Source organism: Pelobates fuscus, chromosome 2, assembly GCF_036172605.1.
Source record: "Pelobates fuscus isolate aPelFus1 chromosome 2, aPelFus1.pri, whole genome shotgun sequence".
NCBI lineage: Eukaryota > Metazoa > Chordata > Amphibia > Anura > Pelobatidae > Pelobates > Pelobates fuscus.
In genome coordinates, this window is record NC_086318.1 from 193,779,392 (window position 1) to 193,807,299 (window position 27,908).

The 27,908-nt window shown below is 44.2% G+C and overlaps 1 protein-coding gene across 1 annotated transcript in view; it reads right to left on the bottom strand.

Moving 5' to 3' along the window:
- ME1 (malic enzyme 1) overlaps window positions 1–27,908 on the bottom strand; it is a 460,205-nt gene that overhangs the window by 323,160 nt on the left and 109,137 nt on the right. The window contains exon 3 of the mRNA XM_063441145.1: window positions 1,242–1,391. Within this exon, the coding sequence (XP_063297215.1) occupies window positions 1,242–1,391 (150 nt within the window). The remainder of the gene's footprint in view (window positions 1–1,241; window positions 1,392–27,908) is intronic.

A 27,908-nucleotide genomic window follows, 5' to 3' on the forward strand; every position in this document is an offset into this window, starting at 1 on the left:
CCAACAGGTGTTTCATGAAAAAGCTGGAAGTAATATTCGCAGGCTATTGGGCCCATCTGTCCTGTACTATTTTGTTTTATTTAGACCTGTTGTCTTTCACTTTTTATTTCAAAACCTTTGCAACACCCTCCTGACACTATGCCTAATCCAAATATAGCATAGTCTTAAGGTTTAATGCTTACCGCGGCGCCTAGGATTTGAACCCCCAGATGTTAACCTGAAGCCATATTTATCATTTCCTGTACTCTCACTTTGTGTAATGTGGTATCTCAGCAGCTTCTGTCCATCAAGTATACCATTGCCAGGGCTGTCTGCATAAAAGGTATCCACTACATCATAATCAGCATATGTTCACAGTTTAGACATGCTTAGCTTGGCTCTATTTTCCTATTTTATTTAAGACATGAGATGTCTTAATGAACCAGAATTGTATACAATGCACATTCTATACCAACCCTGTGTACCAGTGTAGCTCCTAGTGTTCCTGTATCATTTTGCAAACGTCTCATTTATTGTAAAATTTCCCCCTTTCAAAATATTGTAAAATGCTATATAAATTAGCCAAAATAAGTTGGCGCTATATAAATCCTAATAATATCAGAATGTTCCATTTTCATCCTTGTACTCATACTTCATTGGCTTTAATTTTACAGTGTTAAAATTGCAAATATGAAGTCTTCTGTCTTGCTGTAAAATAGGAGATTATTCTAGACTTTGTGCTCAAGTAATGTACATTTTATTAAAGACAGAAGGCAAACATTTTCCTTCATCCCATTTACTTTTAGCTATGTTTAAGTTGTTTCTGACCTTGGTTGATTTTGGTGGTTTCTGCTCTGCTACATTTTAAGTTTTAGGTTTGACCTTCATTGGCATGTTCCTATGCTATTTGGCATCATTAAGGAGGAAGTTGGAGGACATTGTTGGAGTTTTGTATGCCTATCTTATTGCACACTGGTTCTTTCAGGTATTTGTATTAACTGTTTCTTTGCTGCTGTCGGTGTCAGTAAAGAATGTGAAAGCAAATATTCACCTCCTGTCTTTAACCCCTTAAGGACACATGACATGTGTGACATGTCATGATTCCCTTTTATTCCAGAAGTTTGGTCCTTAAGGGGTTAATAAAATGTACATTATTTGAGCACCAAAGCTAGAATAATGCCCAATTTTGCATTTTTGTTGTTGTCAGTTCATGAATTATTTAACTGTTTTCAGAACATGTGATCTTGTTTACTTTACAATACCTTGGTCGTCGAAATGCCAGGCCATATTGTTGACATGCCAACCCTACAGTCGGAGTATAAACAATTGGCATGAATCTTTCAATGTCTGATGTCAAGACTTTGTAGAAAAGCTTTTCATTGCGATCTTGAAGTCCCATCAATAAAATGTATCTGTATCAAAATAAAATATAAATGATAATATGAATCAATATTTCACTGTCATTGAACTAGTAATACACCTTTGACCAGCAGAGTTCTTTTGTCAACAAAATAACATATTCAAGAGCATTTAAAATAATGATCTTTACATTGGAAGTTAATATATAGTTACCTCTATTGCACTTCTGAACTGCTGAGAGGACATTAAAGGGACACTATAGTCACCTGAACAACTTTAGCTTAATGAAGCAGTTTTGGTGTATAGAACATGCCCCTGCAGCCTCACTGCTCAATCCTCTGCCATTTAGGAGTTAAATCCCTTTGTTTATGAACCCTAGTCACACCTCCCTGCATGTGACTTGCACAGCCTTCCATAAACACTTCCTGTAAAGAGAGCCCTATTTAGGCTTTCTTTATTGCAAGTTCTGTTTAATTAAGATTTTCTTATCCCCTGCCATGTTAATAGCTTGCTAGATCCTGCAAGAGCCTCCTGTATGTGATTAAAGTTCAATTTAGAGATTGAGATACAATTATTTAAGGTAAATTACATCTGTTTGAAAGTGAAACCAGGTTTTTTTTTCATGCAGGCTCTGTCAATCATCAGGGGAGGTGTGGCTAGGGCTGCATAAACAGAAACAAAGTGATTTAACTCCTAAATGACAGTGGATTGAGCAGTGAAATTGCAGGAGAATGAAATTGCAGGGGAAGAGATATCAGCTATGCCTCACTGATGACGCCTAACAAGGCTGAAACGATCGTCTGGGGTTGCTGTGTCTCTCGTGCAGAGAGAACTTGCTGGCATTTCGGATCTGGACTGCCCGTATGGGTGGGACCATTCTGATATGCTTCAGATATGTTCTCTCTGTAATGGCACAAGATGAGCTAAAACCAGCTTGAGTTCTGAGCGGGGACCCACCGAAGGGCAGGCTATTTCAGCTGCTGTCCGTTCTCAGAATACTCTTGCGACCCGTTTTTTTCTCTCCATAAGTTTAAAGGGTAATCCAGACATGGACCCCTTGCTCACGGTGCCTAGAGAGATATCAGCTATGCCTCACTGATGACGCCTAACAAGGCTGAAACGGTCGTCTGGGGTTGCTGTGTCTCTCGTGCAGAGAGAACTTGCTGGCATTTCGGAATTGGACTGCCTGTATGGGTGGGAGCAGTCTGATATGCTTCAGATATGTTCTCTCTGTAATGGCACAAGATGAGCTAAAACCAGCTTGAGTTCTGAGCGGGGACCCACCGGAGGGCAGCCTATTTCAGCTGCTGTCCGTTCTCAGAATACTCTTGCGACCCGTTTATTTCTCTCCATAAATTTAAAGGGTAATCCAGACGTGGACCCCTTGCTCACGGTGCCTAGAGAGATATCAGCTATGCCTCACTGATGACGCCTAACAAGGCTGAAACGATCGTCTGGGGTTGCTGTGTCTCTCGTGCAGAGAGAACTTGCTGGCATTTCGGATCTGGACTGCCCGTATGGGTGGGACCAGTCTGATATGCTTCAGATATGTTCTCTCTGTAATGGCACAAGATGAGCTAAAACCAGCTTGAGTTCTGAGCGGGGACCCACCGAAGGGCAGGCTATTTCAGCTGCTGTCCGTTCTCAGAATACTCTTGCGACCCGTTTTTTTCTATCTATTCACTAAAACTGCTTTATTTAGCTAAAGTAATTTAGGTGACTATAGTGTTCCTTTAAAAGTCTGAAACACAAACAAAATACAATGATATGCCTTGGCTGTCCACCTGTTTGCACTTAATGGTTGTTAATAGAATGAACTGTTCTGTTACTAAAGACATAATTTCCCTGGCACGTCATGTTGTTATGCTCTTGGGAGTGGAACCTCTAAGTCAGCAGTTCACACACAAGTAATTAGTAAGATTTTATTTTATTTTTAAAGGGACAATAGTCCAGTCTTTATTATTGATTATCAGTACCTTCTAAAATGCACTGGGTGTACATGCACACTCATGCTCACAAGTTAAACACATGGTATTTATAAAATAATAATTAGATTGATTTGCATTAAATATCATGCTGTGCCTGAGCAGTCTTGCATTTGAAATAAATGCAAATAATTGTGAATTTCTATTAGGTATTTCTTGGAAAATATCAATATCAACATTAGTTCCTTGCATATCTTTTCTGCAGCTCAAAATGTATCTCTAGAACACTTCTGAGAGAGCCTTTTTAGATGTGAAATGCGTTAAGTGTTTTTTACTAACTGGATTGATTTTATATATACTTATTTTGTCAAATAAAATAGTTGTTTATTTATTAATTTTTTTTTTTTAATTCTTTATTTTTATTGTGCATAGTGTTACATACATGCTTGTTGCGCCCCAAAAGCAGGTAACAAGCCAGATAGTTTACAAAGCATAAATACATTTTTAGGACGGTGGTATAACGTGCACATTTTTTGAAGGTTAGTAAACAGGCATTAACTATTGTAAGAGTAAATTGTGTTATCGTTGGTACATAGCTTGGTAGTTAAATCATGGTAAGTCAAACTGCAGAAACATTCTGAAGGCGAACAATCAGGTAACTATGAGTTATGCTGAGTCTCATGCTTATACTGGGAAACAACCTGACCTTTCCTGAAATGCTATACTACAATACTGAGTCGCAGTTAGATTACCAAGAGTGAAAGTCATGAGCTAAGCAATGCATTATACATCTGTTGCCTAGTGTTCTAAGCTTAAGTGTGTGAGGACTAGTTAAGGCAAATTGTATCTACTGGCAGGTAGGCGCACCACAAGGAATGATATGTTGGAGGAAACTTAGGGTATACGTTTCCTGCTAGGTCAGATGGTATACATAGAAATTGGTTAGTTATACTGTGCTACATATGAACACATGGCAGTATGCAAAAATAAGGCAATAGATTGAACTTTACTAGCTGTACTAACTGATAGCTTAAGAGTGCATGCATTTTAAGCTAAGGTAGGTGATTGGTAGCTCTGATCGAAATACATTACTATCACACACATCTCCATATAAGTAGCTAGGTTGCAAGTTATTCAATTATGTCTGTTTATATATATAGATCAACAGAGTCTACTTTCGGTGAGAGTCATCTAGACATACGAACGAGTAAGTGAACACAGGGTTAACAACGTAAACGACGGTGTGATTATTGCTAAAGGCTGAAGTGGAATGTGTTGGATCATGGTAGGTATAAAAAAGGCCCTAGTTCAGTTGCTAACATTAAAACAGCGTGAAGGTACTTAGCAGAGTTCGGCTATGGCTGGAAGCCAGGTGATGTGACAGTCCCCATGTACCTAGCCGATACCCGTTCTGGAGGCCAGGGATGCGGTTCTGGAGCTGGGTGCTAGGGAGGTGCTGGTCTGCTGTGGCCTCTTTGGTCCTTGCTGTAGTAAGAGGTGGTTGCTGGCTAGGTGCGTGTTTGGTGGCTGGGTGCCTCTCCTCTTTGGGTCTATTTCAGCGGTGCTGGCTGTGCGGCGGGCAGGTGAAGTCAGCGGGTGCTTTGTCTGGCGGTAGTGCATTTTCAGTTGTCGTGGGTCGTTGGGACCCTGCTTGGTGGTAGGTTGTCTGCTGGGGCCTCTTGCAGGTGTTGTAACGGACCGTTTCACTTACAAGAGGATAAAACCCAGTTTAGGCGATAATCCCCTTTAGATGGACCAGCAGCTACCATAAGCACCAACTTCCCGAACTCCCAAACTGCACGAATTCACCAACTCTCGAACAGCAGACACACGAACCCTGGAAGCAGCCGAACAGGAAAAGCAATATGGACAGCTTACACTCCTGGCAGTCGGCATACAGTCCCCTTCCCCCCAAGAAAGAGACACACTCCAGCTTCAGGGTTAAACAGCAACTCCTTTACTCAGGGCTACCTGCCCAGTATTTATGCAGGTCTCCCACCTGGTGGACACTCCCCTAGGGGACCAAATGGAAGACTGTAACAAAGGACAGACATAAACCAATTACAGACACACAGCAGTAAACATTCCCACAATGCATCCTGGTTTCCTCTCTTCTGCCCTGGAGATAATTGTAGAGGTAATCCAATTACCTCCCAGGACAAAGACAATACTCCATTACACATGTGGGGATCTAAATACAGTATTATGCTTTAAAATATATAAAGTCACTTTTATTCCACCCAACACAGACATGTTACATATCCCCAGATAGCTCAGGTCTGGGTGCACATTATTAAGTGACTGGCACCCAGACTACACGAATACAGTTTAATCGCCATGGAGCCAAAGTCTTTAATCACACAAATAGGCTCCATGGTATAGCTATCTGGGTTACTACAATTCCCATAGAAATACCGAATTCCAGTGTTCGGTTAACCTTGTACGATAGGACCCAGGCGACAGACGGCTCAGCGGTGTTCGTGCAATTAAGTGTCCGTTTATAGTTCCATAGAATCCTCGCCGAACACCGCTGGTCTTTCGCACGATTAAAATGGCCGCTACCTCGTGGTCGGCAAACCAACAAAGGCCACCCAGCGTTCATCAATTAAGCTGCGGTTAACCGCAGCTTCTGGGCGGTTAATTGACGGCACACTCCATCTCCTAGGTGGTCCCTCATACGGTAGTTTGTTCGGTAGCTGGAATCTACTGAACACCCCGGCTGAAAGGCACGAATATGCCTTTCTGCAGGTAAAATAAAGCTTTTTAAAGTCTGGTCCATAGTCCAAAGGAAGCAGGCGAGCAACCAGGCTTCTCCAGCTCATAGTGGCGAGGTTGGTTTCGCCACACTTCTCCCCTTTACCAACTAGACTAACAGGGTACCTGACCTCCTGCCGGTCAGTGCCCTGGTTAGTCCAGCAACCCACCCACAAAACACAACTATTAGTACAGCCCCCCCACACTAACTGGGTACTACACCTGAAAAAATTACAAACTTGTCCAGGTCCAGGTGTCTCACCATGACTGTGTGGGGAACAGTTAGGCTGCCTTGGTGGGTTGCTGAGGGGGCAGAGACCAGCGGTATTCTGTCCTGGTGCCAGCACTACCACGGAAGTAGTCTGGTTGGAGCCTGGTTGCTGGAGACTGACTGTCTCCCCTTTAGGTGCATAGCTCGGCTGCCGGAGGGGGAGACCGACTGTCTCCCCTTTGGATACATCGCTCTGTGGCTGGGGGACAGGACCGACCGTCCCTACCCCTTGGGCTGTAAGTACAGAGACTACGGTCCCATCTGCACAGTCGTGGGGCTTAACATCTCCCCTTGGTGGGTTAGGCTGCCGCTGGAGAGAGGGTGTAACAAGCTCCTCTCTCTGGACGGTAAACTGCCGCTGGGGAGAGGGGGTAGCAGGCTCCTCTCCCTGCCACTCTCTCTGCTGGTGGAAAGGGGGACCAGCTGTCTCCCCTTTCATTCTCTTGTCCGGCTGCTGGGGTGCGAGACTGACTGTCTCTGCTCCCGGCAGGACACACTGCCGCTGGGGAGGATGGACGACACCATCAGCTCCCTGGGGTACACACTGCCGCTGGGGAGGAAGGGCGACACCTTCTGCTCCCTGGGACAGACACTGCCGCTGGGGAGGATGGACGACACCATCAGCTCCCTGGGGCACACACTGCCGCTGGGGAGGGAGGACGCTGCTCTCCTCTCCCTTCGCTTCACACTGCCTTCTTGGCATATCACTTTGCTGCTGGGGGGCAGGAACAACAACCTCTGCCCCCTGTAACTCAGCCTGCCGCTGGGGAGGGAGGACTGCACCTTCGGCTCCCTGGGACACACACGGCTGCTGGGGAGGATGGACGACACCATCAGCTCCCTGGGGCACACACGGCCGCTGGGGAGGGAGGACGCTGCTCTCCTCTCCCTTCACTTCACACTGCCTTCTCGGCACCCCACTTTGCCGCTGGGGGGCAGGAACAACAACCTCTGCCCCCTGTAACTCAGCCTGCCGCTGGGGAGGAAGGACTGCACCTTCGGCTCCCTGGGACACACACGGCTGCTGGGGAGGATGGACGACACCATCAGCTCCCTGGGGCACACACTGCCGCTGGGGAGGGAGGACGCTGCTCTCCTCTCCCTTCGCTTCACACTGCCTTCTTGGCATATCACTTTGCTGCTGGGGGGCAGGAACAACAACCTCTGCCCCCTGTAACTCAGCCTGCCGCTGGGGAGGAAGGACTGCACCTTCGGCTCCCTGGGACACACACGGCTGCTGGGGAGGATGGACGACACCATCATCTCCCTGGGGTACACCTTTGAGTCCCCGAAACGCACTCTGCCGCCGGATAGGGCGACTGATACCCTTGGCTGGATCTGCCATGAACCGCAGGTACTCATCTACATGTCCACTCACAAGCCGCACGCATTTCTCCGGGGGGTTGGGTCCGAAGAAAATCAGTCGTGATCTCAGCTCTTTGTCAAACTCCTCCTGCGTGTAGCTGGGTGCCATGCTTGCTCTGCTGCAGTTGGTTCCTTGTAGATAGGGGCGCTGTACGGGTACTGGCGTTGCCCTCACTTTGTAATCCAGGAATGGTGTTGTCTGTAGCTGTCCCTCTGGTTGTAGGAACGATCCCGCCGCTTGCCACCAATTGTAACGGACCGTTTCACTTACAAGAGGATAAAACCCAGTTTAGGCGATAATCCCCTTTAGATGGACCAGCAGCTACCATAAGCACCAACTTCCCGAACTCCCAAACTGCACGAATTCACCAACTCTCGAACAGCAGACACACGAACCCTGGAAGCAGCCGAACAGGAAAAGCAATATGGACAGCTTACACTCCTGGCAGTCGGCATACAGTCCCCTTCCCCCCAAGAAAGAGACACACTCCAGCTTCAGGGTTAAACAGCAACTCCTTTACTCAGGGCTACCTGCCCAGTATTTATGCAGGTCTCCCACCTGGTGGACACTCCCCTAGGGGACCAAATGGAAGACTGTAACAAAGGACAGACATAAACCAATTACAGACACACAGCAGTAAACATTCCCACAATGCATCCTGGTTTCCTCTCTTCTGCCCTGGAGATAATTGTAGAGGTAATCCAATTACCTCCCAGGACAAAGACAAGACTCCATTACACATGTGGGGATCTAAATACAGTATTATGCTTTAAAATATATAAAGTCACTTTTATTCCACCCAACACAGACATGTTACATATCCCCAGATAGCTCAGGTCTGGGTGCACATTATTAAGTGACTGGCACCCAGACTACACGAATACAGTTTAATCGCCATGGAGCCAAAGTCTTTAATCACACAAATAGGCTCCATGGTATAGCTATCTGGGTTACTACAATTCCCATAGAAATACCGAATTCCAGTGTTCGGTTAACCTTGTACGATAGGACCCAGGCGACAGACGGCTCAGCGGTGTTCGTGCAATTAAGTGTCCGTTTATAGTTCCATAGAATCCTCGCCGAACACCGCTGGTCTTTCGCACGATTAAAATGGCCGCTACCTCGTGGTCGGCAAACCAACAAAGGCCACCCAGCGTTCATCAATTAAGCTGCGGTTAACCGCAGCTTCTGGGCGGTTAATTGACGGCACACTCCATCTCCTAGGTGGTCCCTCATACGGTAGTTTGTTCGGTAGCTGGAATCTACTGAACACCCCGGCTGAAAGGCACGAATATGCCTTTCTGCAGGTAAAATAAAGCTTTTTAAAGTCTGGTCCATAGTCCAAAGGAAGCAGGCGAGCAACCAGGCTTCTCCAGCTCATAGTGGCGAGGTTGGTTTCGCCACAGGTGTCTTAGGCGCTTTTGCTCGGCCTCTGTGTGGCTGTTTTGGGCAAGTGATGCCCCAACTGCGTTTCTTCCGCCGGGTTTCCTTAGTTTGTGCCCACTCCCGCGGTGGCAGCGCTTTGCTTGGGTGACCCGGGTGCGTGTTGGTGCGTGTAGAGTGGCCCGTTGCCGGTGTTGCTGGTATCGGTATGGAGTGTGAGCTCTTAGTTGCAATGCGTTCCCAAAAGCGTTTGCATACCGCATCAAATTTTGCCATGAAGGCCTGTGCCCAGTCCTCCTCGTCCTGCTGTCGAGGGTTAGCGGCCATCTTGGTCAGACCTCGTGGTGCTGCCCGGCCGGCTTGGTTCGGGTCTGCATCCCAGGGGTGAGTGCTTGCCTTTTGCTGGTGAACCGGGATAACCCCCGCCGGTCCAGGGGGGGGGGGGGTGGAACTGGGGTCTATCCGCATCGGGGCCCTCAGTCGTGGCGGGGGGAGAGCGGCCATCTCTCCTACTCCCAACTGTCGAGTAGGCCTCTGACACTCGCCTGGCGCAAATAGCTTGTTTCGTCTTTTGAGGGGTATCAGCTTGTTCAGCTCAGTGTTCCCCATCGATTGCTGGCCCTTTCGGCCCGATTAGTCTCCGTTTGGGTTAAGAAAAGCAGGTCGATTAGCTTAACTGTGCAGGAGCCCATGAGGATGTCGACCAGTCGGTTCTGCGGCCAGGCCCCGCCCCCAGTTGTTTATTTTTAAACATCTTCTGGACTTACCCCTTATCGTTTCTGCTGGATACATTTCTCCTTGGTGGGAAGCATGCCACCCAAGTGCTGTCGATTGAGCAAAATATTTCCTCTCCCTCTGTGAGTACCCTTTTTAAATGGTTCAATTATATTATGCTTTTTAGCAGTGTACACTATATTTTTATTTTTGTTATTATCTGCATAAAGCCATGACGTCATTTGATTGCAAGTTTATAAAGTCTTTTACTGGGACATATATCATCCTGAGCTAACCTGCCTACCTGAAGTCACCAAGTAGAGACCAGTAGACATGTGCATTTGTTATAGGACGAATATGATTTGTTTGCTATAACATAAACTAAAATCCTACATATGAATTATATATGAAACGAAAGGGCAAATGCCGAATGCATTAACTTTTCATTTCAGTTCTTTCATTTAATAGACTCTGTGCTGCAGGAGAATTTAAGTGGAGTTTTGTTCGGATTGGAATTTCATTCGAATGAATGAAACTCCGATCCTATTCATGTCGCGAGTAGATAGCTCCCTAATTCCCACGGTATTAGGGAGCTATCTACTAAATGGCTGAAAGACCTAAACAGGATCGAGCCACTTTATTTCTGTATTGCTGTATGCAAAATATCGTGCTATTACTGGACCAGAGGTTATGGGAGGGGAGCTGGGGAGAGCATTCTACTCAGGTAGGGTGGGAGCTTTCCATAAATGCTCTTATGCACAAGGCTGGTTAGATGAAGAGTGCGTCAGGATTCCAGCGATAGCCAGTTTAGCTCTTTTAACATGTCACAGTGGTGCGTAAAGTAATTACATTCTAGTACAAAGTGGCAGAATGAATTAAAGAACATATTAAGTTTATTAAGGTGGGTTTGCGGTGCGGGTGCATACACTACATCCCCATAATCAATGACCAGCATTAGCATTTGATGCACTATCTGTTTCCTTCCTGTAAGGCTTAGGCAGGATTTGTTTCTGTACAGGGCACCTAGTTTTGGGTAAAGTTTGGAAGAGATTTTTTTTAATTTGAAGGCCAAAGGATAGATTGGGGTCTAGCAATGTAGTAACTAGATATTTAAAAGAGAAGATTGCTGTCAGTGTGCTATTTGAATTTGTTCTGATACACAGTTGTTGATTTTGTAGTTTACGTTATTTAGGTACAGTTCCAAAGATCATTGTAATGGCTTTGTCAGTGTTTAGGAAGAGTTTGTTATGCGCTATCCACTTTTCTACCTCTGTGAATTGGTTTTGGAGCACAGCCTCAAGCTGCGGTAGCTTGGGTCTTCTGCATACATGTGCACAGTTGAGGATTTGCAGACGTTAGGCAGATCATTTATAAATAATCTGAATAGCAGGGGGCCGAGAATGTGGGGAACACCACACATGTGGGGAACACCACACATGACTGGAAGCGCTATCAGAAATGGCCACATATTGCAATCGATTTGAAACATACGATCGAAACCGGGTTAGCGAACGATCACCAATGCCCAAGTTTTTACTTTTTGCAAAAGAATGCCATGGTCTACTTTGTCAAAGGCCTTGGCAAAGTCAAGGAAAATAGCTCCAGTTAAGTCTCCTTGTTCCATGCCAATTTGGATGTCATTGCAAACTTTTAAGAGGGCAGTCGAAGTTGAGTGATTTGGACAAAAGCCTAATTGATCAGGGGTCAGATAATTTGACCGTTGATAATATTCACATAGTTGCATGTGGATGCATTTTTCTCAGATTTTTGCAATACTGGGAGCAAAGATAGCGGGTAATAGATACCAAAATATTGTCACCACTTTTATGTATAGGTACAACTTTTGCAGTTTTCCAAAGTTTTGGTATGTACCCTGACACCAGGGATTCATTGATAAGGGTAGTGGCAGGTAGTCTGACCCTGGCACTGACCCATGACTTTGCTGGTGGCTGTCGCCTTTTCTCCAGGCGTTCCCAGAATTGCCTGCATATTTTGTCAATTTTTTTCTGGAAGGCTTCTGCCCAGTCGCTGGATGTCAGTCTCTCTTTGCATGTAGTAGAGCCGTCGCCCATCTTGATCAGGCCTCGTGTCTCCCATCTTTCAGTTATAGAAGAGATAAAAAAAAACTCACAGTCAAGGAGTTAATAGTGTGAATAGAGGTATTACTCTGACTGGAAGTGATAGGATTCCCACCAAATAACCCCAAAGTGCAAAGTTAAGATAAAAGAATTAGATACACTCTAATTGTTTTCCAGGAGTTATGTAGGAAATATATCTAGTAAAATGATGACAATTGCTTTTAAGTCAATATTGATAAAAAGCAATATTCATATGCATGAAAATCTGCAAATAGTACACCATATAGTAGTCTTATTATGTACAAAATGTAAAAGTCCTGGTTAATAAAATAGATAAAAGGATTTTATTAAAGACACGGAGGCTCATATTATGCATAACTCTTTCTTTATTTCCTCAGCAGCAAAGATAGAGGAATATAAATATTGTCAAAATGAAAGAAAAAACTGTATAGGCATAACGGGTAGCCGATCACATGGTAGAGGAAGTAGCTATATAAGTCCTGTGTCTCCCACAATCCCCCTCTTTCTTTGCTGCTTCCTCAGACAGATAAGTGTTACTTGTTTGCTCTTGACTCTGATTATTCAGTTTGGTGTTTTACATGTAATTGTATTCATCTTGTATTTATTTATTCTGTTTGCCTTATTGTGCACTCTATTCTGTCTTGACCTGTACCGTCAGTGCCTCGGACTCCTTGGGGGTTCTACCCTTCTAGCCGGAGGTTTTTTCCTCCTTCCCTTCCCTCCCCTATTCTCCCGCTTTCCCGCGCGGGACCCGGCTCTGCCTCGCTGCAGCGGCCGTCTCCTGCCCTCGGCCGCGGCTGAGTGCTCTCCTCTCCCTTCTCACCGGCTGCCCGCGCGGCTCAGGTGCACGCGCCCCTTCCCCCGCCGGGCACCCGGTCGCGAGCGCCTCCCTCACGTGCGGCGGCCATTTTGGGCAGACTCCGTTCTGCTTGCAGTGCTGCCGTGCGGTCGGTCGCCTCGTTTTGTCCTCTGGGTCCCCTGGCACTCTGACGGTCTGGTCCTTCTTTGTTTCTCCCTGTTATTTCTGTGGGTTACTCAACCCTTTTTTCTCCTTAGTATAATTTGTCAGTTTTTTCTTAAACTTAAACTCACTGTGGTTTTGCAAATGCAGGATAGGGAGGATGGCCCTGTAGGCCCCCCTGGGGACTTTCACTCCGATAATCCTGAGGGCAATATGGCCTCTCAAGAGTTTCAGGCCATGCTGGAGGCCACTATGGCTTCTTCAATTCAGAAGGCTATTGCCTCAGCCATGGGGGCTGTTTCCTCCTCATTCTCACAGTCCCTGCATTCTGTGGTTTTACCTAATTTGGTCCCTACTACCCCCCTAGGTGTGGGTTCCCCTTCCCCTGCCCAGACTGTGCCTGGTGCCCGTAAGGCAAGGACTAAGTCTAAGAATGTCGGCTCCCACTCCTCTATGCAGGTGCTTCCTGCCATGACTGACACGCTGGAGGCGGTCACAGATAGCACGCACCCCACGCGCAAAAGAGCCCCTGGCCGGGCTAAAAAGGCTAGATTATGGAAACGGGCCAGAGCCCTTGATGATGGGTCGGATACCGACCGGAGTGTGGAGGATGAATCCGACCTTATGGAGTACGACTCCTTTGATGATAATGACTCTGGCGAGGATTTGCCCCCTACGGGCGTCACCCCCTCGGGGTCCTCCGCCATGGACCGGGGCCAGTTGTTAGGCCCCTCTGGGGACACCAAGGCGATCCTTGACCCACAGGGTAACCCCCTGTTCGACCCTGACGATTTGCGCCACCCCCGGTCCGCTGAATGGGTCCCCCCGGATCATATTGCCCAATATGTGGCTAAACGCATCCGCACCCCCCTTTCTAGAGAAGGCCGCAATAAGCTGCGCGCCGAATGCCCACGACCCTCCCTCCCGGGCTCTGCATGCAAGACCCCTGACATTGATCCGCAGATTGCCCAGTTTTTGAATAAATCGGGGTGGAAATCTAAGAAGGGCCTTGACCACTCCCTAAAGGGTTGCCAGGACAAGATCCTGGATACGCTGGGACCCCTATCAAAGCTCTATGAGCTCCTCGACTCTGCTAGGGCGGGAGACTCGGTTGTTGATGTGGATGTGGCCATAGGTTGGGTCCAACGGGCGATATGCCTACTGGGAAACGCCAATACGGCAATGTCCACTGAGAGGCGTAAAGCGATCCTCCTGAAGATAGACCCTAAACTGGCCACTATGACCGTGGCGGAGCCTGATCCGACCGATGAGGGTTTGCTGTTTGGCACCTCTTTTGTTAAAGACATGGGGTCTTTTGTCAAGACCTTCACTGCCATTGACAAGGCGCAGGCGAATATGAAGCGCGTGTTCGCGCCTAAGGTTTTCGGAGGGGCCGGGCGTAGCAGGAACCGTCCACCCGGCCGTGGTTTCCGTGGCGCATTCCGCGCAACCAGAGGTTCCTTTTTTCCCTCCCGGGGATTTCAGGACCAAAGAACCCCTCCCTTCTTCCCGGCCAGAGGTCGGGCCTGGGGCTCCAGGTACTCCCGCGGTGGTAACCCCGGCAGACGTCCTTATGGTAAGTACCCTTTCTTCCCCTGCCATTCAAGTAGCGGGGAGGTTGGCCCTATTTTACCGAGAGTGGGAAAATATCACCTCGGACGCTTGGGTTCTGCAGTGCGTAAGGGGGTATCGCCTAGAATTTGTTTCCATGCCTGTCCAGTTTTATTCCCCCAGGGAACTATCTCTTCCACCAGATCAGGACGAGATGATCTCCGCAGAGGTCACAGAAATGTTGTCCAAGGGCGCTATAGAGGAACTGCCGTTCACCGCCAAGGGCTTTACGAGCAATCTGTTCCTGGTACCCAAGAAAGGGGGCGGAGTCCGCCCTGTGATAAATCTTCGTCCCCTCAACGCCTTCCTGCGTTACCAACACTTCCAGATGGAAGGTATACACTGCCTCAGAGACCTTCTACGCCAGTCGGACTGGCTGGCCAAACTGGACCTGAAGGACGCTTACTTCACGGTCCCTATTGCTCCGGAGTTCAGAGACTATCTCCACTTCACATGGCATGGGCGTCGCTGGCGCTTCACCTGCCTGCCTTTCGGTCTCTCCTCGGCTCCCTGGTGTTTCACCAAACTCCTGAAGCCGGTAGTGGCATTCCTTCGAACCCGCGGGGTTCGTCTCATTATCTACCTGGACGACATTCTGATTTTGTCCCAATCAAAGGAGGATCTCCTTCTTCACCTAGAGTGGACTACCAACCTGTTACAGAGGTTAGGTTTTCTGATCAACTGGGACAAGTCGGTCCTGGATCCCGCCCAGTCCATAGAATTCCTGGGCTTCAAAGTAGACTCCGTCCGACAGTTTCTGTTTCTACCGGGCCCCAAGGTGAAAGCCATCCAGAAGGAAATTCGCAGGGCTCTTCGCGTCCCAGACTTGTCCGTCAGGCAACTGGCGAGGATAATTGGCCTTCTCGCGGCCTCTATTCAAGCGATCTTCCCAGGTCCACTACATTACCGAGCCCTCCAGCGGCTCAAAGGGGCACACCTTCGGTCAGGTCACTCCTACGAATCTCGGATACGCCTGGATGCGGAGTCCAGAGACGAATTGGTGTGGTGGTTGGCACACATGGAGGCGTGGAACGGGAGGGCCATTTTCGGCTTCGGACGTAGTAATCGAGTCCGATGCCAGCTTACACGGCTGGGGTGCTCGTTGTGGAGACGTTTCCACAGGAGGCAGATGGTCAGACATGGAGAAGTCGTTGCACATCAACTGCTTAGAGCTCCTGGCAGGGGCGTTCGCGATCCGCAGCCTTACCCCAGGGCGGGCGAATTGCTGCGTTCTCCTCAAGATGGACAACGTGTCGGCGGTCCGTTACATAAATCACCTGGGAGGTACGAAGTCCAAAATGTTAGCGATGCTTGCAAAAGATTTCTGGCAGTTCTGCCTATACAACAACGTCTCGGTGACAGCGGAACACATTCCGGGTCTGGACAATTCGGGAGCGGATTGGAATTCCAGACACTTAAGAGACTCTGGCGATTGGCGTTTGCACGCTTCGGTGTTCCAGGGCCTGGAAATGTTGTGGGGAAAATTCCAGATGGATCTGTTCGCATCACGGCTGAACACACAACTGCCGAAGTTCTACAGTTGGAGACCGGACCCGGCAGCGGTGGCGACGGATGCCTTCCTCCAAGACTGGCCACAGGGTCGCCTGTACGCTTTTCCCCCGTTCAACATGATCGCACGCACGATCTCGAAACTGGTTCGCCACGACTGTCGTGTGGCGCTGGTCACTCCTCTCTGGAGATCTCGGCCATGGTTCCCTCGCTTGATGGAGTTGTCCATAGATTTCCCTCGGTTGATCCCAACCTTCCAGGACCTCCTTCTGGATCCGGATGGGAACTCGCACGACCTGGTGTTGCAACACCAGCTGCCCCTGATAGCGTGGTTCCTTTCAGGGGACCTTGGGTTGTCTCAGACGTTCCGCAGACAACTCTACTACTCCTCGATAACGCCTGGGCCCCAGGCACACGAACAGCTTATCGAACTTCATGGAGATCGTGGTCTGGTTGGTGCATGGAACGGGCAGTGGATCCCGTATCTGCCCCTCTACATTTGATCCTGGAGTTCCTCACGTCCCTGTTTGATTCGGGTAAGGCTTACCGCACGATCAACCTATCCCGCTCGGCTATTTCGGCCGGCCACAAGGGTTTGGATGGTTCCCCTATCGGCAGGCATCCTTTTGTATGTCGACTTCTCAAGGGTATTCGACTCGCCCGTCCCCCTCGGCCTCGTTTCTCTGCCTTTTGGGACGTCAACGTGATGTTGCAGTTCCTCTCATCATGGTACCCTAACCAAGAATTGACTTTAAAACGTTTGTCATCCAAACTGGTGATGTTACTCTGTTTAGTCTCTTGCAAGAGGGTCTCTGATGTCAGGGCCCTGGATTGGGACGCCGTGGCATTCACCCCGGAAGGCGTGACTTTTGACATATCCAGGAGGACGAAATCTGCATCCAAGTCCTTTACATACCCTAGGTTTTCTGGTTGTCCGGCACTTTGCCCAGTGGATTGCGTCAAAGTTTATCTGGATACTACACGTTCCCTCCGCTCCGCTGGTCTACATGATTTGTTCTTATCTTTTAAGTCACCTCACCGGCCAGTTTCGACGCCTACTTTAGCACGTTGGGTGCGTTGGTTGCTATCTTCTGCAGGCGTAGACACCTCTGTTTTTACGCCTCATTCTGTACGAGGCGCGATGGCCTCAAAGGCCTCCTCAGTCGGATGTCGTCTGGAGGATATTATGCGAGCGGCAGATTGGTCCAGAGAATCGACCTTTAGGGACTTCTATTTCAGACCTATTGAACACATCGCATCTCGAGTGGTTGCACAGCTTTGAACTTGCATAATATGAGCCTCCGTGTCTTTAATAAAATTCCTAGATTTTACTAGTAACATGACGTAAAGTCATGATTTTATTAAAGACACGGAGGCGAGTATTATTCCCTCCCACCCTCCCGGTGTGGTCTTGGGATACGAGATGCTTGGGACTCTAAGGGTTTTTGCTGTTCTATTAGGTATGTATTTATTTATATGTATTTATTTATTTATATATATTTATTTATATGATTGGATGATATTGTACGTCTCATTATGTTTTTTACTAACTATTTATATTTTGTATTTCAGAATCAAGTTTGTTGTTTGTGACTCCTCACAGTGATGTTTGGTAAGTCTGCAGTTTTGAGTCTGGAAATTACCATATTTCTCCGTCTTTTTTAGCTTGAAGTTATCGTATTGTTCCTGTCTCCTGTGTTGATCAAGTAGGACATCGTTCTTCTTACCTGGTCTTCGGTTTTCGCAAGAAAGAGGGGGATTGTGGGAGACACAGGACTTATATAGCTACTTCCTCTACCATGTGATCGGCTACCCGTTATGCCTATACAGTTTTTTCTTTCATTTTGACAATATTTATATTCCTCTATCTTTGCTGCTGAGGAAATAAAGAAAGAGTTATGCATAATACTCGCCTCCGTGTCTTTAATAAAATCATGACTTTACGTCATGTTACTAGTAAAATCTAGGAATTCTGAATGTTAATACGTCAGTGTTATTTAAAATAGAGCTGCTTAAAGTTCACAATTGTTTGCAACTTTGTATAGTCTATTTAGATACAATTGCAAAAATAGTCTTTTGAAGTGTTAGCTGGTGGCATTTATCCCAGTTACTGTACTAACTGGGGTATATCTGCTAAACAAGCGATGTTAATATAGTACAAAAAACAATCTTGCTTCTTCAAATGGTATATGTAATTGTAATATTGTACACTGTGTTTCTCTGCAATCAGTTCTAATCTTTGAGATCACATGAGAGACCCCAAGTTTTAGAAATTATCTTCAATCTATGGGAAGATAAAACTAAATCCCATAGTGTTTTCTGTTTAAATGAATACTTTTTTATTTCAAAATAAGTTAAAATTGCACTCACAAATTATGCCAAGAGGGTATGGAAACGCTGGGTGATATTTCTGGGGTGCTGTGGTGCCGGTTGATGGTAAGACTTTGCTTGTAACCGCTTGCGTCCCACCGATTTCCCCTCCATGCGTTCCAATTTCCAACTCGGCAATGCTTTGTGGTAAGCGCCGGAAATCAAAGTGCTTCAAAGTCCTTACACGTTTCGTGAGTATACTCACTTCATCAGAGGATGCCGTTTGAATACGGCAATGAGTTTAAATAGCAGATGTAGTCCTTATTATTTGTTAACCTTTTAGATGCCAAAGATGGTTGTAATAGTCTTTTGTAATAGGCATTTGTGATAAACCCTTATTGTACACTTTGGCTTGATGATTGGTTTACAAAGTATATATAAGCTTGGAGATACATTAGTTTAAAAATACATTAATACAAAAAATAAAAATAATAATAATAATACATTAGAAGGACATTATAGTCACCTGAACAACTTTAGCTTAATGAAGCAGTTTTGGTGTATAGAACATGCCCCTGCAGGCTCACTGCTTAATCCTCTGCCATTTAGGAGTTAAATCCCTTTGTTTATGAACCCTAGTCACACCTCCCTGCATGTGACTTGCACAGCCTTCCATAAACACTTCCTGTAAAGAGAGCCCTATTTAGACTTTCTTTATTGCAAGTTCTGTTTAATTAAGATTTTCTTATCCCCTGCTATGTTAATAGCTTGCTAGACCCTGCAAGAGCCTCCTGTATGTGATTAAAGTTCAATTTAGAGATTGAGATACAATTATTTAAGGTAAATTACATCTGTTTGAAAGTGAAACCAGTTTTTTTTTTTTCATGCAGGCTCTGTCAATCATAGCCAGGGGAGGTGTGGCTAGGGCTGCATAAACAGAAACAAAGTGATTTAACTCCTAAATGACAGTGAATTGAGCAGTGAAATTGCAGGGGAATGATCTATACACTAAAACTGCTTTATTTAGCTAAAGTAATTTAGGTGACTATAGTGTTCCTTTAATTTAAGAGCTTTTTACAGATTGCAGAGATATAATTTCATCAAAAAATTCAATGGTATGAATACATAAAATTTCACAAAGATAATTAAGATTGTGACAATAAAAAATTGCTGAATTTTAACAGGCATATATATAGTGTTTTTTTTATATATGCAGCCAGACAGTATACGAATGCATTTATGGATGTTTTGTTTATATAATTAAAGTGACAGTCTAACATTGCTATGCTTGTTAAAAAATAAATAAAAGAATGAATGGAAAAAACAAGCATAATGTAACCTTAATTTAGTTATTCCAGGCTAAAACAAAATCATTGAAAAACAGAAATGTGGGTAAAAAAACAAACCAAACAATCATTATTTAAAAGAGAATAAATACCGGTAAGATTGAGATTTAAATTCTAGACTCTGAAAAAGGATAAAATCATGGAATAAATATGTATTAGAAAGAAAAAAAATGTAATGCTGTAAAATTATATATTTAAATTGTGAATAAAAAGATAAGTGGGAACTCAAATAAGAGATAAGAATAAATGGGCTAATATTATAAATAGGGCTAATATTATAAAAACAGGCTAGTGGTTTATAAAGGCGTTAAGCTCGAAGTCCACATTTAGCCCTTTGGGTTCTAAGGTGTCTAATTTAGAAATCCACTTAGTTTCCGCTTTATTCAACTCCTTTTCTAGGTCTCCTCCTCTCCATGGGATATTTACTTTTTGTATTGCCATGAAGTTTAATTCTGTTGTATTTATTCCATATTTAATATCAAAGTGTCTTGAAAGGATGTGTGTAAGGTGATCTTTTTTAATGTTCCTTATGTGTTCACTCACTCTTGTTTTAAGCGCTCTCCTGGTTCTTCCTATATATATCTTGTTGCAAGGACAGCTTAACATATAAATGACTCCTGTAGTATTACAATTTAAATGGGTTTTGATTTTGAATATTTCTTTGGTTTGAGGATAACTGAATACATTGCTGTGTGTTGGTTGATTTGGATTATTTCTACATGATATGCATGTTTTACATTTCCCAAATCCTTTCTTATTATTGGACTCTATGGAGTTTCTGTCTTCTGGTTTTTCCTGTTTAGTGGTTGGTGCCAATAAGGTGCTTAGATTCGGTGCCTTTGAATAAATAATTGAAGGTTTATTCCCTAATATTGCAGCTAGTTGTGGGTCACCTTTGAGGATGTTCCAATGTTTTTGTATGATGTTTCTTACTTGGCTAGATTGATTGTTAAATCTGGTGATAAATGATGGAATATTTGAATCACTTGTAGAGTCTTTGAATTTTGTTTCTAGAATTTGTGAACATGATAATTCAGTAGTTTTTTTGATAGCTGTGTCAAGTAAGTCTTCAGAATACCCTTTGGCTTGAAATTGGGACTTCATCTCTTCAATTTGTTGAATACAGATTGCAGGTTCCGAGTTTAATTCTTCGGAATTGGCTAAATGGTATATTATTAAGCCAAGTAGGTTTGTGAAAACTGTCACGTGGAATAAAACTGTTGTATGCAACTGATTTTCTGAATGTTTTAGTTTCTATCGTGTTGTTTTTGATATAAATCTCCAAATCTAAAAATTCTAGTTTTTCTTTTGATTGATTAAAAGTAAATTTAAGATTGTAAGGATTAAAATGTAAATATTCCTTAAAAGAATTCAATAAAAGAACATCTCCTCTCCAGATAAAAATGCAGTCATCTATATAACATCGCCATAGGACCAGATTTGCACCAAATGGGTTGTGGGTCCAAATAAATTCTTCCTCCCATTTACCCATAAAAAGATTGGCATAACTTGGCGCAGATCTGTTTCCCATGGACGTGCCCTCTACTTGTAAGTAGTGCTGGTTGTTAGCCCCCAAAAAGTTATGGCTAAGAATGAATGCCACACATTTAACTATATAGTCTATTTGATCATTTTTTTATTCTGAGAAGGTGGCAAGTGCATACTGTATTGCCTCGCACCCTTGTAGGTGCTCTATCACCGTATATATCGATGTAACATCCGCCGTTACTAGGATGTACCCCTCTTGCCTTTCGATTTCTGATAAGATCTGTATGATGTGTATGGTGTCTCTTAGATGGGATCGGAGTTTAGTGACCATAGTTTGCAGAAATTTATCTACATATTCCGACAAATTTGAAGTTAGAGAACCAATCCCTGAAATGATTGGGCATCCTGGAGGATTATTAAGAGTCTTATGTATCTTAGGGACATGATAGAATACTGCCATTCTTGGGAATTTACAATACAGGTAGTCATATTCTTTTTTTATTGAGAATGCCTCTTGCTTGTCCTTCTTCTAGTAATGTCTGGAGTTCATGTTGGAACTTTTAAGAGGGGTTACTATTAAGGACTTGATATGTTTTATTTTCTCTTATTTTCTCTTTGATAATCTTCTAGATTAAGAATTACCAGGCCTCCACCTTTATCCGCTGCCCTTATGACTATTTGGTCGTCTTCCATTAAATGTTTTAAAGCTAATTTTTCCTTTTTTTGTAAGGTTATCTTTGGGTTTACTTGTGGAACTTATTTCTCTTAGGTCTTTTTCTACATTTTTCTCAAAGACTCTTATATGGTCTGTTTTGGTGTGGTGGGGATAAAAATTGGACTTAGGATGTAGCTTGGTGTGTTCATAATGTGTGTCCAGTTCAACTATATTATTCTCTTTTTCTAAAAAAAAAATTTCAATGGTTAATTTCCTGATAAATTTATGAAGATATATGTATATATTGAATTTGGAGTTGGTAGAGTTGGGAGCAAATTTGAGTTCTTTTTGAAGTAGGGAGGATTCCTCTTTTTTAAGGATACGTTTGGATAGATTGAATACATTAGTTAATTTCTCATTTGTATGTGGTTGTGGTTTCTTTGTGGTTCTTCTCTTTCTGTTCTTCTTATTCTTCTTTTGGGGGATGGTGATTGAAGGTGTTCCCTCTGTCTAGTTTATTGTTCTTGTGAGGTTCTCTTGGGCAAAAGTAGTGATGGTTTCTGGTTGTTCATCTTTTCTCTTTCTTCTCTTTCCATTGAGGGTATCCTTGTTCTTTTCCTTCCTAAAAAAAAAGTCTCTAAAAAAGAAGGGCGAGGGGGCACTTCTCTGTTGATATCGTGGTGGAGAGGAAGGTTCTGTAAATTTAGGATTGGACCTGTCTGTGAGAGGTGTGTACGGTCTGTAATGTGTGAATGATGAAGGCTTAGATGAATATGTAAATTGTGTATATGGTGCCCCATGATTCTTACGATTAGCTGGATTGTGAGTGTATCTGTGAGCATAATGGGGTTTGGGAGAATAGTGATGATAGTTGTATTGATTTCTTCTGTCTGCATAACAATATGCTTGATGATGGTGAGTGGATGAATGTTGTGTATGTATCTGTTTGTTTTTTCTGTTTATGGTATTTCTCCAATTTCTTTGTCTTCCTAGATCATAGTCTTCTTTATCTCTCATTAATTTTTTGTGTTTGGTATTTTTGACTAAGTCTTTCTAAGTCTTTAACTCTTCTTTCTATTTTGTCCAGCAGTTCTACATAGGTTCCATCTGCTACTAATAATATCAAAGTGTCTTGAAAGGTTATTAACCAGGCTTTTTACATTTTGTACATAATAAGACTAATTTATGGTGTACTATTTGCAAATTTTCATGCATATGAATATTGTGTTTTATCAATATTGACGTATAAGCAATTGTCATCATTTTACTAGATATATTTCCTACATTACTCCTGGAAAACAATTACCGTAGAATTTATCTAATTCTTTCATCTTAAATCCCATCTTTCAGATTTGCTCCCTGTAGCGATTCGGAGATGAGTGCTCTCTCTGCTTGGGTAGACCTGGATGACCAACACCAATCCAGAGGAGGGGGTGGGGGGACGAGGGACCTGGTGCAGGTACTCGGTTTGTCTCTCCCGCGCCTGCCATGCTTGTAGGCCCCATGTTTTTGTCGGGTTAGTATCGCTTGAAATGGTGCTTGAGTGGTGTCATCTTGATCAGTTTAATGTCACCTATCGTGTGGTCGCCTTTTCACATCGATTTATTGCCATTTGGGCATTGAAATTTCATTTTGTTCTTTGCATGTGGTAGGAGCTGTTGAGGTTTGCTTCTTCTCAGCTTTGCTGTCAGGCCCCGCTCCAGGTCTAAAATTAAATTTCTCTATATGAGATTTTGAAGATTTGGCAGGGGCTAGTCTTTATTATCTGAAAATGAGTGTCATTTGTTATCTTAGGAACCAGGGTGGTAGTACATCCAGCTCAATAATTATTAAAGGTATTTGCTACATCTAGGGGGAGGTGCAGTGTTTGGTTGTCCATTTTGACAGTAGAGGGTTATCAAAGACATGTCTTCTCATTAGGAGATTTTAGTTTTTATTATTCATGTATAATAATGCCTCTAGGCAATGATTAATATGTGTTTATTGTTAATATTGGACAATGATGCCTAACAATAAATGTCTATTTTTGACATGCACTTTTACAAATTTTTAGAAAAAACCCATTATGCTATCTCAAATTAACATTTGAAGACTATGCTACTAACCTGTCTCTACAAGTTACTCTCAACTGCAAGCTATAGTGAATTTCTACTCCCAATGGCTAAATTTTCACTTACCAGTAGCTAATGGTTAATGGAAATTTTGAGCTGGTTGCTCACCACTGCAAAACTCTTCCTACTACATGACCGCTGTGAATGGACAGAATCAGCCATCCTGTCCAGAAAAGCATGCCTCTCAGTATCTAAAATTGCTGGCTAAGAGTGAAGGGAGTGACGAGTAATCTGCCCCTTGTGATCTTAATCCAGCTCTGCATGAAAAGTGATGTTCATGAAAAGCTGCCTCCTACATGTTAAGCTATGATAAACTGCTATTGTTTGCATGTACATCAAAAACCTGATTTTTGACTATAGCATTTAATTTTTTTAAAAAAAAAATTTTATTCTTTATTTTTTCGTGAAATATGGTTAACAAGCAGGCCTGTAGTGCCACAATAGCACCATCAGGCATATGAAAGCACATATCTTCATGACAGGATTGATTTGCACATTTTTTGTTTTAAACAAGATGTATACGCATGGTCAGCAGTGAGAGATTATGCGTAATGGCATTGGTTATAATCATGTACATGAAACAGACAAGTGTAACTTTTTCCATTATAATAATAACAGTAATAACTTGAGTTAGCATAAAACTTAGGTTGTGCTTGTAAACTGACTGCTTAACTGTAAGTACATGGTTAAGAAATGAAAACAATATTCAGCAGTGAAAAGCTAACCCCTGTACTAGGCATGCTGACTAAGCTTGGTATCTGGCTATGCGTTACATTGTTTCACGGTTAGCTGACGCTTGGCTTAGCGGTAAATGCATATGAGTATCCCTGGGTAATCAAGTGTATATAGCGAGCAATAAGACTCTGTTGTGCCTGGTTCTAAGACTCCCTCACAACATGGCTCCTAGGATTATGACAGTGTTTAGCCTATGCCCTTCACTACTTGCCAGCTGGCCCTGCGATATGGAGTACAAGAGTCCCGCTTTACTATGCCTTCTCGGCCTCCTGCTTTGGAGCAGTTCCCTTCTCCCATCGCAGAAGTCTCTCGTGTGGTTGCAGAGCAGGCTTGTTCTCTGGAGATTCATTTTTCTCCACTGAGCTGAAGCCCTCCAAGGGTGATGTGAGGTCCTGCTGCGAACCGGCTGTCTCTGTGCTTTGCGGCTTTTTCCGTGCTGGTGGTAGAGCGGTGTTCGTTCTTATGGGAGACCGGCTCCCCTGCGCGTCTGAGGTGTAGGTGTTCGCCTGTGTGTCTGCAGCGTGTTCCAGTGCGGGTGCTAGTTTGCTGTGCCTCCATCTCAACCTCCCGTTTCAGGCCTGCCCTGGAGCCAGAGTTGGAGTCCAAGAGTGTCCCCAATGGTAAGTATCACGCCATGGCGCCTTGCTGGGGGTTTACCCTTGACTGTTGTGGGTAACAGGCTAGTTTGTACCTGTAAGCTGTTTGCGTTGAGTGCTGGGTTGTTGTTGCAGGCCGCCTCATTGCCTTCGGCACGCATGGCGTCCGCCATCTTTGGTGAGATGCTTAGGCCGTTCTTCGTGGTAGCAACGCTGCTGGGTCTTGGTGGTCCTGTGGTTGCCGTGGCCACTGGGCATGGACCGGGATAACCCCCCCAGTCCGGAGGGGGGGGGTAAGAGAGACACCGATCGGAGACCCGGGAGAGCGGCCGTCCCTACCCGGCTCAAGCTCCGGAGCGCTTCAGGCCTCGTCGGGTTACTTTGGAATGCCAGGCATGGTCTTGATTGGTATCCCTGTGACCCCCAGCTGCTGGAGGTTAATGTGGGCACCAGTATGGGTCAGCGGTTGCATTTGGCACCTAGTTGGCACCGATTTTCCGGCCCAGAAGCAGAAGCTCAGACGGAGCACGTCTGATCCTGTCGTCAGTCAGGCCCCACCCCCCCCCCCCCCCCCCGCCCATTTAATTATTTTTAATGTTGGAACATAATGGCATAATGGCTATAGTTATCATTATATGTGTATAATTGTTAAGCAAATAAGTGCAATGTTCAAGTGCATGGTTGTGCTCTCTATGCTGTGACATGTAAACATGCACCAAATCTACCTATATTATGCAGTTTAAATAAAGAATATGCTTCCTTAATAATTGCAATTTAAATATATGACTTGGTAAATCCCAGGGGGAAAATGAAGAATGGGTACATAGAAAATTGATGTTGGTATTTCTTAACATTATTTATTGGTTTATTTACTGTATAAAACCAAAGATCTTTGCTCTCCCCTAAACACAAATGTAATCCTAAAAAATCTGGATGGCACCTGAGCTACTATGTATGTTACTCCTACTCCTTTACAAACTAGTTAGCTCATTGAGTAGTTAAAGGGACACTTTAGTCACCAGAACAACTACAGCTTATTGAATTTGTTCTGGTGAGCAGAATCATTACCTTCAGGCTTTTTTGCTGTAAACATTGTCTTTTCAGAGAAAATGCAGTGTTTGTATTACAGCCTAGTGATAACTTCACTGGCCACTCCTTAGATGGCTGTAAGAGATCCTTCCTGGGTCATGGCTGCCTAAAATGCATCCAAACATTCAGTGTCTCCTCCCTCTGCATACAGACACTTAACTTTCCTCATAGAGATTAATTGATTCAATTCATCTCTATGAGGAGATGCTGATTGGCTAGGGCTGTGTTTGAATCATGCTGGCTCTGCCCCTGATCTGCCTCCTTGTCAGTCTCAGCCAATCCTATGGAGAAGCACTGTGATTGGATCAGGCTACCACTTCTAATGATGTCAGCAGACTGCTTGTTTTTCTGAGTCTAACAGCATGCAGAATTACAGCTTCGGGCTTGAATACAGTAAGCTTTTGGAGGCATGAGGGGCCCTGGGGGGCTAGATGGTGGTGTTAACACTATAGGGTCAGGAATACATACTTGTGTTCCTGATGCTATAGTGATCATTTAAAGGACCGCTTGTAATAAACAATAACTCGCAAGTTGAAGTAGACTTGGAATTAATAATAACATTAATAACTAAAAATAATAACTTAAAAACCGAGTGTAAAGTCCACACTCCTTGCTTTCGGCAATTCAATAATATGTATTAATATAGGCTAATCAAACAAATAAACAATATATATACATTTGAAATAGGCTAGTATATGTTGCTACTAAAACTAGTCATTGGTTGAATGGAATGTAGACTAAATTAACATAGTAAAACAGGCATTGACACGTGATACAGTTACCACTCCATTGATCATCAGATGAGAGTAAGAGAGAGGGGGGGGGGGGTGTATAGTGGGGAGAGGGAATAGAGAGAGGGGGTGAGGAGGGTGAATTCAAAAAGAGAGAATGTGCTATTCACAGGGCTTTTAACAGGTTAGCCCTTCCTTCTGCTGGACAGTCAATCCCTTAGGATGTAACAGAACCAGAGTGCCTCCTGGGAGAAGGGGGATTGCATTGGAAGGGAATGGAGGAGGAGTTTATCAACAACCCAACTGGTTTTGCCTGGTGAAAGGCCATGTGCTTCACAGAGGACTCCATTATTGCCTAAGGGTAGAAAGGGGGCTTGAATCCCTGTATTAGAACACAATAACACTTCATTGGCATACAGTTTAACTGTTAATCAGCTCCCCCACTTATTACACCGCTATAGACACCTAGACCACTTCATTGAGATGAAGTAGTCTGGGTGCAGTGGTAATGTCCTTTTAGTCCAGCAATGTTAAACACTGCAGTTGTATAGATACAGCAATGCTTATATTGCAGGACTAAACACAACTTTAGTGGCTACCTTCTTGAAAAGCATTTGTTTGAACTAGTGCTTACCACAAATGAAATTCTCATCCAAAATGCTTGGTTGGACAGAGTGAGTCTCGGTGTAAAACACTTTATTTCAAGTTTTTTTAAATTGAGTTAGAAGGCCGTGAATCTAAATTGGCAGTAAAACATTCATGTTTGCTTTCCTAACACTATGGTGTTCCTTTAATTGTCACAATGAATGCTGAGTTTATTTACTATATCGCCATGGTAACTAGTCTGTTATCTCCCTACAACATGTGTAATGCAGTTATCACTATTGCACAGGCCCTTTCCGTTGTTCTTTGTGAA